Source organism: Pygocentrus nattereri, chromosome 20, assembly GCF_015220715.1.
Source record: "Pygocentrus nattereri isolate fPygNat1 chromosome 20, fPygNat1.pri, whole genome shotgun sequence".
In the NCBI taxonomy this organism is placed as follows: Eukaryota; Metazoa; Chordata; class Actinopteri; order Characiformes; family Serrasalmidae; genus Pygocentrus; species Pygocentrus nattereri.
This window is the reverse complement of record NC_051230.1, coordinates 21,610,359-21,626,204: the sequence shown is the minus strand read 5'-3', so window position 1 is coordinate 21,626,204 and position 15,846 is coordinate 21,610,359. Positions and strand designations below refer to the sequence as shown.

The window sequence follows — 15,846 nt, the reverse complement described above, 5'->3', positions numbered from 1 at the left end:
CCTCCTAAAAATTACCATTAGAAACCATTAGGATTGAAACGCAATGGTTTTGCTCTGTAAGGGGAATTGGCTTTTCAATAGAGACCAATAGCTTCCTGTAGAATCCTTTTAGATCCCATTAGGAAACCATGAAATGCATTTAGAATCAGCAAGGGGTCGTGTTCACCATTAGGATCCTTTACATAACCCATTAAAAAAGCCAAAACACTTTAACAATAACACTTAATGGTTTCTATGTTTTTTTTTCTTCAGCAAGGAATAACTGAATGAGTTATATAGAGCATAACATGTGTTTGTTCTTTCATTTGGTGGGGGGGGTGGGGTTTTCTGGTGGACCAAATCAAACGCCTTCATGGACCATTTTGACCATCCCTGCCCTAAAGTTTGTAGACACCTGATGATCCAAAGTCATGAAAGTAAAGGTTTTAAATGGGGTTTGTTCCCCCCCTTTGCTGCAGTAACAGCCTCTACTCTTCTGATAAGACTTTACAATCAAATCCTCACTACAGTCTTCCAACATCTAATGTAACAAGTCAGGTACTGATCTGGAATCTTTAGGCCAGTTACCCCCTAAAATCCCAGGGTTATTACTTAGCAAGGCTTATTGATTAATAACTACAAGAACTTCAGTGTAAACTGGCTGAGATATTCTTAGGTTATAGAAGAGGTTTGGCCATTTAAGGGGTTTACTATTGGATGGGCAGAGGGAGGCAAACTGGGGCCCAGCTGGGCTTTCAAAAATCTTTATTGAGCCCCTCATATAGGCGACTGACACAACTATAAAACAATGACTCACAGAAGGATTTCCTGAAAGGGCAATCCAGGCTAAAACTGATACTCAATATGTTTTAGTCAAGATATGTAAAACTCTCTAGCTTGGCATTGCACCCCTCACCCTCAATGGTTTGACAGCATGCACACATTTGTCAGTGTTCTCTCAATACAATAACCAGCATATATTAAATAAAATGTCATCAGTACTTAAAAAAGTGCAGCTATTACAGTCTGATCAGATGAGTTTTTAGGCCAGTCAATCTGATAAAACAAAAAGTGAAAAAGTAAATGTGAGCATGGCAGAATTATTTATGCTAATTGGCAAAAGGTTATGTGGTGTTCATCAGTCTAGATGTATGAGATTAGACGTCCCATAGCCCAGTCTTAGATGTTGTAACAGTCTACACACTGAGCGGTCCTACTGCGCATGAGCATCTCATTTTTGGTTTTATTGTGTTGTTAATATAATTTTGCCTCACTTCAAGTATATTATCTTCTTCTTCTTCTTCTTCTTCTTTCGGCTGCTCCCTTTAGGGGTCGCCACAGCGGATCATCTGCCTCCATCTTGCCCTATCCACTGCCTCCTCTACTTTTACACCAACCATCTCCATGTCCACCTTAACTACATCCATAAACCTTCTCTGAGGTCTACCTCTTCTCCTTCTACCCGGCAGCTCCATCTCCAACATTCTTTGACCAATATAACCACTATTCCTCCTCAACACATGTCCAAACCATCTCAACCTGGCCTCTCTGGCTTTATCTCCAAACCGCTCCACCTTCACTGTCCCTCTGATCTGCTCATTAATCTTGTCCATCCTTGTCACTCCCAACGAAAATCTCAGCATCTTCATCTCCGCCACCTCCAGCTCAGCCTCCTGTCTTTTAGACAGAGCCACAGTCTCCAAACCATACATCATAGCAGGACGCACTACTGTCTTGTAAACCTTCCCTTTCACTCTTGCTGCTATCCTTCTGTCACACATCAGCCCTGACACCCGTCTCCATCCATCCTGCCTGCACCCTCTTCCTCACCTCTTTTTTGCACTGTCCATTGCTCTGGATGGTTGACCCAAGATATTTGAAGTCATCCACCTTTACGACCTCTACTCCTTGCATCTTCACCTTTCCACCTGCCTCCCTCTCATTCACACACATGTATTCCGTCTTGTCTCTACTGACCTTCATTCCTCTCCTCTCCAGTGCAAACCTCCACCTCTCCAGATTCTCTTCCACCTGCTCTCTACTCTCACCACAGATTACAGTGTCATCTGCAAACATCATGGTCCACACAGACTCTAAACTTAGACTCTAAACTTAATGTTACTGCCCTCTAATAAGGTGATTTGGCCATCAAAATATCCTATTTAGAGTTTTATGTAGGGAGCTACCTATAAATAAACATAAATATGACGTTTCCCCAAAACAGGATAGCTCATCAGAGCAGGAGTCATATACCTCCATAAACATGTTCTGTAAGTTTAAACTGTGTGGGTTCACTCCTTTGCAAGAAATAGTGTTTCAGGCACCTTACACAAGTGTTTGTACTAAACTAAAACTTTACTCCCAGATATACTGGGTGGATTTCTAGAGCATTATTATGTGAAAACACTCTGAAAGGTAAAACAAAAGAACCTGTGATTTTACTCAGTACATGTGGTCTGACTGTACAAACATGCCAGAGATGTCATTTATTCGCCGGTTATGTTGACTGACAGCCGCTTAAACCACTGACAAGGCTACATGTACACATTATCCCGCCTTCCTCCTACCAATAGGATACGAGAAGCAGAAACGTCGACCAATCATGTTCAGCGCAGCCCTTCGGTTCCACTCAGCAGCCGGCATTGCGGACGTGTGCTGTCTGGATGAGGACGCTCTGTATTCTCACATATTAATTGGGCTTAAAACATTTCAGTTCGCTGTTTGAGTTACGCGTGTTTTCATGAGGGCACATGGTGAAGTGTTAATCTTTGTGGTGGGCTTGGTGTGGTCGTCTCTAGCCGTTTTCGTGCTTGACGTTTGGTGGTGGTAAGTGTAAACACAGCGCAGATGAGACTTTCGTCATTAGCCGTGTTCTCCACACTGCGGGATCTCGCCTTGTCAGAGGACGTATATTCATATAACTGACATACAGTTTTCGGCATAAATCTGCAATGTGGTTGTCAAGCAGTCATTAACGAAAGCGGCTTTGTGAAGCTTTAGTTTGTGGCAGTAAAGAAACTGAAATGGTGGGTTCAGATATTATAGGACATGGTTGTTCATTTCTAGTCATTTCTCTACTAAAATGCTTCTAAAAAACTGAATTAGACTGTTTACAGCACTACTAAGAATCAGATAAACTAGATAATAAACAAGTCTCCACTATAACTTGATTATTACTAATATTTGAATGCTGCCTACCTACTCCAGCACTTTTTATGTTAAAAAGTGTTTAAAAAAACTCACTACACTCACCGGCCACTTTATTAGGTACACCTTGCTAGTAAAAGGTTGGACCCCCTTTTGCCTTCAGAACTGCCTTAATTCTTCATGTCATACTTTCAACAAGGCGTTGTAAACATTCCTCAGAGATTTTGGTTGGTTATTTGAGTTACTGTTGTCTTTCTATCATCTGGAACCAGTCTGCCCATTCTCCTCTGACCTCTCACATCAACAAGGCATTTTTGTCCACACAACTGCCGCTCACTGGATATTTCCTCTTTTTCAGACCGTTCTCTGTGAACCCTAGAGATGGTTGTGCGTGAAAATCCCAGTAGATCAGCAGTTTCTGAAATACTCAGACCAGCCCGACTGACACCAACAACCACGCCACGTTCAAAGTCACTTAAATCACCTTTCTTCCCCGTTCTGATGCTCGGTCTGAACTTCAGCAAGTTGTCTTGACCACCTCTACACGCCTAAATGCATTGAGTTGCGGCCACGTGATTGATTAGCTATTTGTGTTAACAAGCAATTGAACGGGTGTACCTAATAAAGTGGCCGGTGTACACACACACACACACACACACACATATATATATATATATATATATATATATTATAAAAAATAGTTACAAGATATATTCCAAAGTTTTCTATGCTGCAGAATATTTTTTGTGTCTTCTCTGATATGTTGTTTTTGCCTTGTTCTGCTGCTTTATCTAGGTAACTGGTAGACTGTAACCAGTATTTTGCATATGAAAAATGTAAGTAATTGCATGATTTCCTTTGATGACTGTGTTGTATGAAAGCATAAAGAGAACTGAGATTGTAGAGAGCCTAGTGTTTTGTCTCAGATTGTGATGACTGCAACGACATATATACACTGATCAGCCATAACATTAAAACCCCCTCCTTGTATCTTACTCATTGTCCATTTTATCAACTCCACTTACCATATAGATGCACTTTGTAGCTCTACAATATCAGATTGTTGTCCATCTGTTTCTCTGCATACTTTGTTAGCCCCCCTTTTCCCTGTTCTTTAATGGTCAGGACCACATGGGACCACCACAGAGCAGGTATTATTAGCATGGTGGATCATTCTCTGTACTGCAGTGACACTGCAGTAAGTATAAATTTGTCGACACCCGCTCATCCAATCTTTCTTTTGAAATCAAGTGTATTGTTAGATTGTCCCACTGTGCTGCAGCCTCATCTCTACTAGGAAGGTTACACTAGATGTTGGAACATTGCTTTGAGAATTTGATTGGTTCAGCCACAAGAGCATTAGTGGGGTCAGGTACTAAAATTGGATGATTAGTTCTGGATCAAAAACTCCACTCCAGCTCATCCCAAAGATATTAGCTGGGGCTCCATCTGTTCTCCAATTCTCACTGCTCAATGATGGTATATTAACCCCTTAAAATCCCAGGCGTAATGCATAATAAGGTGTACTATTTAGTGACTACAAAGTCTTCAATGAAAAAGTTTAAAGGTGTAATAACACTTTGGCCATTTAAGAGGTCCATCCATCCATCCATTATCTTCCGCTTGTCCGGGGTTCGGGTCGCGGGGGCAGCATCCTAAGCAATGAAGCCCAGACCTCCCTTTCCCCAGCCACTTCCACCAGCTCTCCAAGGGGGATTCCGAGGCGCTCCCAGGCCAGCTGGGCGATATAGTCGCGCCAGCGTGTCCTGGGTCTTCCCCGGGGTCTCCTCCCAGGTGGACTCGCCTGTGACACCTCCCGAGGGAGGCGTCCAGGAGGCATCCTAACCAGATGCCCGAACCACCTCAGCTGGCTCCTCTCGACGTGAAGAAGCAGCGGCTCTACTCCGAGTCCCTCCCGGATGACTGAACTTCTCACCCTATCTCTAAGGGAGAGTCCAGACACCCTGCGGAGGAAACTCATTTCGGCAGCTTGTATTCGCGATCTTATTCTTTCGGTCATTACCCAAAGCTCATGACCATAGGTGAGGGTGGGAACGTAGATCGACCGGTAAATCGAGAGCCTTGCCTTATGGCTCAGCTCTTTCTTTACCACAACAGACCGGTAAAGAGCCCGCATCACTGCTGACCCAGCACCAATCCGCCTGTCAATCTCCCGCTCCCTTGTACCATCACTCGTGAACAAGACCCCGAGATACTTGAACTCCTCCACTTGAGGCAAGAGCCTATCCCCGACCCAGAGAGGGCTCTCCACCCTTTTCCGCCTGAGAACCATGGTCTCGGATTTAGAGGTACTGATTCTCATCCCAGCCGCTTCACACTCTGCTGCAAACCGATCCAGCGAAAGCTGAAGTTCACGGCCTGATGTTCCCAATAGGACCACATCATCTGCAAACAGCAGTGATGTGACCCTGAGGTCACCAAACCGGACACCCTCCATCCCTTGACTGCGCCTAGAAATTCTATCCATAAAAATTATGAATAGAATCGGTGACAAAGGGCAGCCCTGACGGAGTCCAACTCTCACTGGGAACGAGTCTGACTTACTGCCGGCTATGCGAACCAAACTCCAGCTTTGTTTGTACAGGGCCTGAATGGCTCGTAGCAAAGAGCCATGTACCCCGTACTCCCGAAGCACCTCCCACAGAATACCCCGGGGAACACAGTCGAATGCCTTCTCCAGATCCACAAAGCATATTTGGACTGGTTGGGCAAACTCCCATGAACCCTCCAGAATCCTGGAGAGGGTGAAGAGTTGGTCCAGTGTTCCACGACCAGGGCGGAACCCGCACTGTTCCTCCTGGATCCGAGGTTCGACTATAAGCCGGACTCTCTTCTCCAGTACCCCTGCATAGACCTTGCCAGGGAGGCTGAGGAGTGTGATCCCCCTGTAGTTGGAACACACCCTCCGGTCCCCTTTTTTAAAAAGAGGCACCACCACCCCAGTCTGCCAATCCAGTGGCACCGCCCCCGATGTCCACGCAATGTTGAAAAGGCGTGTCAGCCAAGACAGCCCCACAACATCCAGAGCCTTGAGGAACTCAGGGCGGATCTCATCCACCCCTGGAGCCTTGCCACCAAGGAGCTTCTTAACTACCTTAGCGACTTCGGCCTCAGTAATGGACAAGCCTATTCCCATGTCCCCAGACTCAGCCTCCTCACTGGAGAACGTGTCGGTGGGATTGAGAAGGTCCTCAAAGTATTCCTTCCACCGCCCAATGACGTCTTCAGTCGAAGTCAGCAGCACACCATCTCCACTATATACAGTGCTAGTGGCACACTGCTTTCCCCTTCTGAGTCGCCTGACGGTTTGCCAGAATCTTTTCGGAGCCGACTTAAAGTCAGTTTCCAAGGACTCACCAAACTCCTCCCATACACGGGTTTTTGCCTTGGCAACAACTGAAGCCGCAGATCGCTTGGCCTGTCGATACCTTCCAGCTGCCTCTGGTGTCCCACAGGCCAACCATGCCTGGTAGGACTCCTTCTTCAGCTTGACGGCATCTCTCACCTGGGGTGTCCACCACCGGGTTCGAGGATTACCGCCCCGACAGGCACCAACTACCTTACGGCCACAGCTACAGTCAGCCGCTTCAGCAATGGAGGAACGGAACATGGCCCATTCTGAGTCAATGTCCCCCACCTCCCCCGATATCTGGTCAAAGTTCTGACGGAGGTGTGAGTTGAAGATCAATCTGACAGGTTCTTCTGCTAGACGTTCCCAGCAAACCCTCACTATGCGTTTGGGCTTGCCTGGTCTGACCGGCATCTTCCCCCACCACCTGATACAACTCACCACCAGGTGGTGATCAGTTGACAGCTCAGCTCCTCTCTTTACCCGAGTGTCCAAAACACATGGCCGCAAGTCCGATGACACGACTACAAAGTCAATCATTGAACTGCGGCCTAGGGTGTCCTGGTGCCATGTGCACTTATGGACATCCTTGTGTTCAAACATGGTGTTCGTGATGGACAAACTGTGGTTTGCGCAGAAGTCCAAAAACTGAACACCACTCGGGTTCAGATCAGAGAGGCCATTCCTCCCAATCACACCCCTCCAGGTCTCACTGTCATTGCCCACGTGAGCATTGAAGTCCCCGAGTAGGACAATAGAGTCTCCAGGAGGAGCACTTTCAAGCACCCTTGCCAAGGACTCTAAGAAGGCTGGGTACTCTGAACTGCTGTTCGGTGCATAAGCACAGACAACAGTCAGGACCCGTTCCCCAACCTGAAGGCGTAGGGAAGCTACCCTCTCGTCCACCGGAGAAAACCCCAACATACAGGCACCGAGTCGAGGGGCTATGAGAAAGCCCACACCTGCCCGCCGCCTCTCACCATGGGCAACTCCAGAAAAGAATAAAGTCCAGCCCCTCTCAAGGAGATTGGACCCAGAGCCCAAGCTGTGTGTTGAGGTGAGCCCGACTATATCTAGCCGGTATCTCTCAACCTCGCGCACCAACTCAGGCTCCTTCCCCGCCAGTGAGGTAACGTTCCAAGTTCCAAAAGCCAGTTTCAGCAACCGAGGATCAGAACGCCAAGGCCCACGCCTTCGGACACTGCCCGATCCACAACGCACCGAACCCCTACTACTGCCCCTCCCATTGGTGGTGGGTCGATGGGAGGGGGGACTCATGTAACTCCTTCGGGCTGGGCCCGGCCGGGCACCATGAGTAAATGCCCGGCCACCAGACGCTCGCTGGCGAGCCCCTCCCCCAGGCCTGGCTCCAGGGTGGGGCCCCGGTAACCCTGATCCGGGCAGGGTACACAAGTCCTGTTTTTGTGTCTTCATAGGGGTTATTATGGATCATTTAAGAGGTTAATTCTATTAATTGTGCTTTTCTCTGGACCTGCTTGAACACAGGAAAACACCTGTTTCAGCAAAGGAGCTAAATTCACTTATTAGAAGAGGTGTCTGGATACTTATGGACATTTACAGTCTGTTTCCTGGACATTAGTTTTCTTTCAGTGGAAAATCTCCATCCAGAATGCTGTATAATCCAGGACTAGGCATAATCCCTGTCTGGGAAACTGACCCATAGTGTATAATATTCAGTGTTACTTGACCATGATCCAGTGTGCCATCAATGAGCTTCACGTTATGATTTTTTGTCATTTTTAATTTGATTTCAGGATTGGAATTAAGTACCATGCGACCTTTCCTCTTGCTGCTGGTGCACTATTTGTAGCCATTCCATATAGCATCTCGCTTGTTGCCCAGTGGTTGTACGGTTGGCCCAATAAACCAGGCTACAAAAAGTATATAGAGGCGCTCAAACCCAGGTAAAGTACGCTAGAAGTAGGGTTGCACAATATTATTGCAATTGCTTTGCTACTTATTATAGCAGTGTACTCTGCAATATAAAAACTGAAGTGAATGGCTGGTTTGTGAAGTCAACATGAATTGGAAGCCGTAACATGTTTCCCTTTTCCATACTGTGACATATTCTGTGAAGTATTTTTGAGTGATTTGTTCTATGATAAGTATGGATGGTGGTAGGGTGAGTTAAAACACAATATTGTTGGTTAATATTGTTTTTCCCTATCCACTGGTGCATGGTGATGTAACCAGGAACATGGATTAAATAAAATAGAGGGTCCATTTTGATGTAAAGTTGACTTTAAATATCAACCTGCATTATTTTGATGTCTTGCAGGGCAGTACATTGTGACAGTATTGTCACACATGCTAGGAGAAATTAGTCCTGTGTAAATACATAAAAGACCACAGTATCGTGCTTGTGTACATCTCTGATCAAATACTTTGAGTCCAAGTGCTCATTGAAATTGTAGCCTATTATATATAGTCAGTTATTAGTGAGCTGTTCTAACTACACGGCATGTGAAAGATCAGTCAGCATTTCCCAGCTGCCCAAGCTGTCTACTCAGAGCAGTTGTGAGAGCTGAGGCATGAGTTTAGTTCTGGAGTTTATGCGAGTTGTAGTGTATCAGGTCATTTGAACAGTAGAGAACAAATCCAGATGCTTATAAACAAAGATGTACAAAATGGCCAGAAGTTGAGTAATTTGGGGTAGTAATATCATATTTAAAAAGCCAGCAATGACTTGAAATTTTACAGTTTGCCTACTTTTTTAGATTAAACACTCAAGAGACTCTCAGTAACATGTCAAAAACATATGAAGGTTAGGATTTGGGTTGAGGTTAAGGTTAGAGTTAGGATTAGGGCCAAGGTTAGGGTAAGGGTTTTGGGTTAGGTTAGGTTTTGTGTGATGGAACATCTACTTAAAGTAAGTAATGTATCAACAAAACATCTACAAGATATTTACTTCTCTGTATTCAGATGCTTCACTACTGCTGCTTCACTGATATGCTGTTGATGTGTTACTGATGATCTGTTAAGAGTTTATTAATCATCTACAGAGGACCACTCCAAATAAAGCGTTACCAAAAAAATGTGTACTCCCAAAGACGTCTAGGAAATCAGGAGCTGAGGCGCTCAATACTGTTCCTACCATCTTTACCATCTCACTATTTATATCCTATGCACTTTAGTCTATTTCTTAAGTATAAGCTAAAAAGTTAAAGATCACATATAATTAAGTAACAGCGAGTCTTAATATTAGATAATAAACCATTTTGTTCCCATTTTGGAATGTATGGCTCTACCATACCATACAACCATACATGCATGACTGCTGGTGTGCTCAATGATGCAGAAAAAATACTACTTAAGAGCTAAATTTACTCAATACTGTTCATTTGTGCTACAATAACTTTTATATCATGAGTGCTACATGCTCAAGAACTGTGCATACAGCCTTATCTTGAGGCTGGACAAGATGCTCACAATAAATGAAACAAGTTTTTTGTAACAGGCTCATTATTGCAACCATCAGCAGTATCAATATTGGCTGATATTGTGATAATGATCATGTAATTAACTTTAAAAAACAACAACATCTGACCAAATGCTACTGTTATGGTTTTGATGATGCACTGTTAAAATATACCAATCTATTCTGTAGGCGAATATACTGTTTGACAAGAGCTGTCCTGGAAATGCTGAAGTATCTGCAGTATGGCAAACTGTATTTCCAGTGGAAGTCATGGTACAAGAATGTCAACAATAATAAGCATTGTGTGAAGGTGAGTCTTCTTCTTCTTTCCTGCTGTCTATTCAAGGGGAAGTCCATGTGCTATAGATGTATAAGCTGAGACGAGACAATGCTGATGAAGGTGGGTTGTTTTATTAGAGTCGATGGGGCCTTTTGTGGTATGATTTAATGTACGAACATCAGCAGAAAATACATCCTGCATCCTGACGTTATTATTCAGGATTTAAATCGTAATGCGAACGTGATAGATGTTTAAGCAGATTAAATGGGACATTGTCTTTTTCGGTAGGATCATTGTAGACTGTTTTCTTTCTTTCACAGGGCATCACTTTTGGTCGTAGAGGCAACAAATTAGACTTGTACCATTCCCCAAGCATGGGCCAGCCAAAGACTGGGCTTATTCCAGTTATAGTGTTTGTATATGGAGGTGCCTGGGGCTCAGGAGAGAGATCAACGTACTGTCTACTCGCGCTACAAATGGCCCAAGAACTTAGTGCCTCCGTGATTTGCCCTGATTATTCCATATATCCAAAAGTAAGCTACATGTTTTTAATGCTCGTTTGCTTGTCCTTGTTTACTTTGGTTGGGCTTCCTGGACATGGATTAGACATAGTCTTGGAATACCTTGTAAATGTAGTGGTGATTCATGATTGAAAATCATTTCTTGAACAGTTGTAGGCTTAAAGCTAGACACTGCAGATAAATAGGATTTTTTAATACAATGTATATCACAATGAATCTATGCCAATTGTCAATACACACTCCAGAGAAACGATTTTACATAACAGATTGTTAAAATCTCATTTGCTTGTTTTTGTTTTTAATAAAAACACTATGCACTGATATTATAAAACAATTTCATTTTATAGTGTATAATCCAGCATAAATCTAGCTTTGATTGATAGATTAGGAAATGCTTCTTTACTATCCTTCAGAATATGGCTAGGTATGAATGTGCAAAATGTAATGAATACAGAAGTTCTTGAAGTTGAGAGTTTTATTTCTAAATGTAGAGAAAATTAGATTTTCACTGCAGTACCCAGTGTAATCTCAATGTGAATGTTGTTAGTTAAATGGAAGTAAACACATGGATATTCTGGTTAGATTCTACAGGAAAGAAGCTTCAGTGAACTATGACCCAATGAGGTTGTACCTTGTGTGAGTGGACTGAAGCCTTCATCAAAGAGGAATTCTACTGATATCTGCACATTTCAATCATTGAGATGTATGCAAACTCACTGTGGTTTGATATGAAATGGTTCACTGAAGAGAAACCTACTGGCTCACAATCTCTTACAGTGGTGCTGATAGGAACCAGGGGTCACAATGTCTACAACACAAATATATCCATTATATTTACTATCCAAAACCACCAGTGAGCCCACACACATCTTAAAATAAAAAATAATAAAGTAGTATTAATCTGAAAAATGTTTTCTTTGGGGGCTGTTGTGCCTTACAACACTATGCGTGTACCTCTCCACTGTGAATGAATTTTAAAAATATGTTTTATTCCAAAGCCTTCTCAAAGTTGTCTCAGACATCAAGCAGTGCATTTGTAATCATTTCATTAATACATTTCTGTGACGGAGATTTTATAAGTAATAAAGTCTTCGAATGTCTGGTTCCCATCACCACCACTGTGAGCAATTCTGACATTTCTCTAGAAAGGAGCATTTCACATTTTCCCTTTTAAAGTTGCTAAATTCGGTTAGTTGTAAGTGGGCACACATTCCTAAATGTGCTAAAACTGATATATGATAAACTGAGTTTACAATTTATGATCACATTTTAAGAAAAGTAATGTTATAGATGCAATTGATCTGAGAATCATCTGGAATATGATTTTCCTGTAGTGTCTGGCTTTAATCTTGGTCTGTGAAACAGGCCCTTTATGTTGGGGTTATTCTAGTCAAGGCCTCTTGTTCTCCTTTGTTATAGTGGAGCACCATGATCCTTGTCTCATTCAAGAGACAGAATTCTCATTCTTCTCATTATTTTGTGAAAGGGTTTATAAAGTTGGATAAATAATGACTCTCACTGGCCAATTTTTGTGTACTTTAGCCGATGAAGCTCATGCATGTAAACTGTGCTCTGTTGTAGGGGAATGTTTTAAATATGGTGCAGGACATAAGTGACAGTCTGATATGGGTGCGAGAGAATGGCCATTTTTTCAATCTTGACAAAGTAAGTCATTTTTTTCTCGCCACTAACATCAGTCTCTTATTGTTACTGTGTCCACTCACTGTCCACTCTATTAGGCGCACATCACATACCTTGTTGGTCCACCTTGTAGATGTAAAGTCAGAGACGATAACTCATCTGTCACTGGACAGTTTGTGTTAGCCGCCAGCTAGTCCTTCATCAGTGGTCAAAGGACACTACTGGTTGCTGGACACTGTCCAGCAGTGTCATTGAGCCATTTAAAATCTCTGCTGTTCAAACTGTTTGAACTGACTGACACAGGAAAGCGAAGGGAACAAAAACAGTGTTTACACATTTTCATTATTGTTCAAATGATTTGTTAAGTGTCTGAATTTCTGAAGTGTGTTCTTTATTTAGGCAGAAATGTTATATGAGAGCACAGGAACACTCAGGGTTATGTCTTAATGTGAAAAACATCATGTCTGTGATGATCTAGGGTACTTACCCTCAGCCTGTGAGTCACATGATGTTATTCGTGATAGCCACACTCTCTGATGTTCTTTTGCTTAAATAAAGTCTATGACTGTGCAATTTGCTTTTTCAACAAATAAGATCTGTTGGTATAACTAACTTTCTTTTGTTACGGTGTGTAGGACAACATTGTGTTAATAGGCCATTCAGCAGGTGCTCATCTTTGTGCCCTGACAACACTGTTTCTTGTGGAAGGTGTGGATGAGCTGTTTATTGAACAATCCCAGCAGAGGGAAATTACAAACTCTATTAAAGGAATCATAGGTAAAGATGTCATTGTTCTACTGTTTATGCTAGAGAGCTGCAATTTAACAAATGACAGTGTTGCTTTTGATTACAAACGCATACTTGCCGCTTAATGCCGGTTTTCTTTCACTGCAGGTTTGAGTGGCGTGTACAATATAATGGATCATTATCGACATGAGAAAATGCGAGCTGTGGAATATGTCTCGACTATGCACAAAGCCATGGATGGCATAGAGAACTTTGATTATTATTCACCTACAGTACTACTTCAGAGACTGAACAAGAGCCAGTTAAAAAGGTGGGTTATGAGTTATGAGTCTTTGAGCCAACTCACAAAATCACTCCAGGAGATGTAGTCATTGTAGTTATTACTATCATTAATATTGGCCGCAGGTGGTGGTATTGTTGTTAGTGCTTCCAGCCCCAGGCTGGCGCTGCTGAAGAGTCAGAGTTTCACCACTAAACACAGGGAAAAGTCAGGGCATGCCAGCAGACAGAAAGGCACTTGTGTGAATGTGATGAAAACAGGGATACTGCTGGGAAGATGAAAGAAATGTCTGATTTTCCCAAAACCACAATATCATGAACGATACTATCTATCTTGGTCACAAATTGATCTCCCTAAAGCACCACATTCCAAGCAGCAGTAACCACTATCAGTACACACTATTAACCCTTAGAAGTCTAGAGTTTGTTGTTTTGAAACTGAGAAATTTTATTGTTTTGTTGAGAAACATACACCCACTTTGAATTTAATCCCTGTAACATATTTAAAAAAAGTTGTGACAGAGGCAATAAAAACTGGGTAAGTTGTGTAATGCTAAAAAAGCACCCTGTGGCTAATTGGCAACAGGTCAGTTATATGATTCCAGATAAACGAGTATCCCAGAGAGGCTCAGTTTTTCAGAAAAAAGGTCAGAAAAAAATCAGAGAATCTGGAGAAATCAAGGGACAAGGCCAATACCATTACTGGCTAACCGTGATCTTCAGGCCCTCAGCACTGCATTAAAAACAGACACAATTCTGTGGTGGAAATCACTGCATGGGCTGAGGAAAACTTTCAAAATCCGTTGTCTGTGAACACAGTTTGCTGGTGCATCCACAAATTCAAGTAAAAAATGCAAAGAAGAAATCATATATAAACAGGATCCCGAATTTTCTCTGGGCCCGAGCTCATTTAAGATGGACTGAGGCGAAGTGGAAAAGTGTCCTGTGATCCAACCAATCAAATTTTTTTTATTCTTTTTGGAAATCATACGCATGGTTTTCTCTGGGTCTGGCTTATTATCAGCGCCCAGTTCAATAGACAGTATTCATAATGGTATAGAAGTTCATTAGTGCACATGGCATGGGTATTCATGTTTTGGAGCAACATATGCTGCCATCCAGATGACGTCTTTTTCAGGAAAGGCCTTGCTTATTTCAGCAAGACACTGCCAGGCCACATTTTTCACGCATTACAACAGCATGGCTCTGTAGTGAAATGTGTGGGTGCTAAACGGCTCTGCCTTTCATTCCCACCTGTCACCCTGGAGACTTCAAACTGTGAACAGCTGAAATCTTATATGAAGCACTTTCAGAAGTACAGCAGTTGGTCTCCTCAGTTTCCAAACACTCACAGAGTGGTGATGCAGCACAGTGGTAAACATGACCCTGTCATTTTTGGAGTGTGTTGTCGGCATCAAATCGAAAATGGGCATAAATTTTTCAAATAACAATAAAATTCTTCAGTTTCAACGTTTCATATGTTGTCTTTATAATGTTTGAAGTAATAATATGGTTAAAATGATGTGCACATTATTGCATTCTATTTTAGTTTGTATTTTGCACAGTGTCCCAAATTTTCTGAAAAACGTATTGTAAATAAAAACTGAATGCAAATGCAACAGAATTCAGCCCAGACTGCTTTTTGAATGAGATGAAATACAGGGTAGCCAATCAGAACAGGGCTCCTTTACCTATATCAGTCTTAAAGGCGCAGTAACAAAAAAAAACAGCCCATACAAACACCATAAATGGACTTCAGGCAAAAATATAACACAGGGAAAATGTAGGACATGGCCTCTCTATCACCTTTTATCACTTATTACACACATGCTTTATGTTGATTTCTGCAGAGTTCCTCCAATAGCTTTACTCCATGGCACCAATGACATCATCGTTCCAGTGGAGTCATCCTTAAAATTCTCTGAGGTCCTCACTTCGCTCTCCATTCCAGTGGCCTTGTATCTCCTGCCTAAGATGGATCACACCAAGATTGTTACTGATCTCATGGCACCTGAAAGGCACTTTTATCATACAGTATTTGCCTGCATCAAACAGGAATGCAGAAAATGTATTAAACCATGTTAATGTTTGACTTAGATTGTTATAACTGTTAATTGTGCTGAGTGTTTAACATCATTCGGCTGTTTTTCCACATGCTGTATTTGTTTTACGCTCCTCACATTATTTGAAACATTTTTAATCACAAAATACTGTTATTGCCATTATTATAGCAAATGAGTGAGACCAAGGAATTTATACTATATATTTTATTTGTGATAATTTACAGTCTGTACAGTCTGAATCATTTATATCCTGTTAAAATTTTCTGCTCAGCCTTCAGTGTTATTACATTCAATTTATCTTTGCACTAAAACTGAGAAATGTATTCCATATGCATCAGTAATTTATTTATCAACAAAACTGAAATGCATAAATAAATAAA

General features: G+C 42.3%; 1 protein-coding gene across 2 annotated transcripts; it reads left to right on the top strand.

The window, feature by feature from the left end:
- The first annotated feature begins 2,620 nt into the window (after positions 1-2,620).
- On the top strand, positions 2,621-15,846 carry si:dkey-193c22.1 (uncharacterized protein LOC567837 homolog). 2 transcript variants are annotated; one of them, XM_017705105.2, is made up of 9 exons: positions 2,621-2,805; positions 3,922-3,962; positions 8,272-8,421; positions 10,125-10,245; positions 10,536-10,748; positions 12,318-12,401; positions 13,013-13,154; positions 13,272-13,434; positions 15,254-15,846. In XM_017705105.2, coding segments are annotated over exons 2-9 (1,110 nt in total). In that variant the 5' UTR covers positions 2,621-2,805; positions 3,922-3,960; the 3' UTR covers positions 15,489-15,846. The 2 variants fall into 2 exon arrangements, with proteins under 2 accessions (XP_017560594.1, XP_037387365.1); XM_037531468.1 differs by lacking the exon at positions 8,272-8,421.

Coding starts and splice junctions, on each gene's coding strand:
- si:dkey-193c22.1 (XM_017705105.2), top strand. Junction 12,402..13,012: donor ATTTTTTCAATCTTGACAAA/GTAAGTCATTTT, acceptor TACGGTGTGTAG/GACAACATTGTGTTAATAGG. Junction 13,435..15,253: donor AACAAGAGCCAGTTAAAAAG/GTGGGTTATGAG, acceptor TGATTTCTGCAG/AGTTCCTCCAATAGCTTTAC.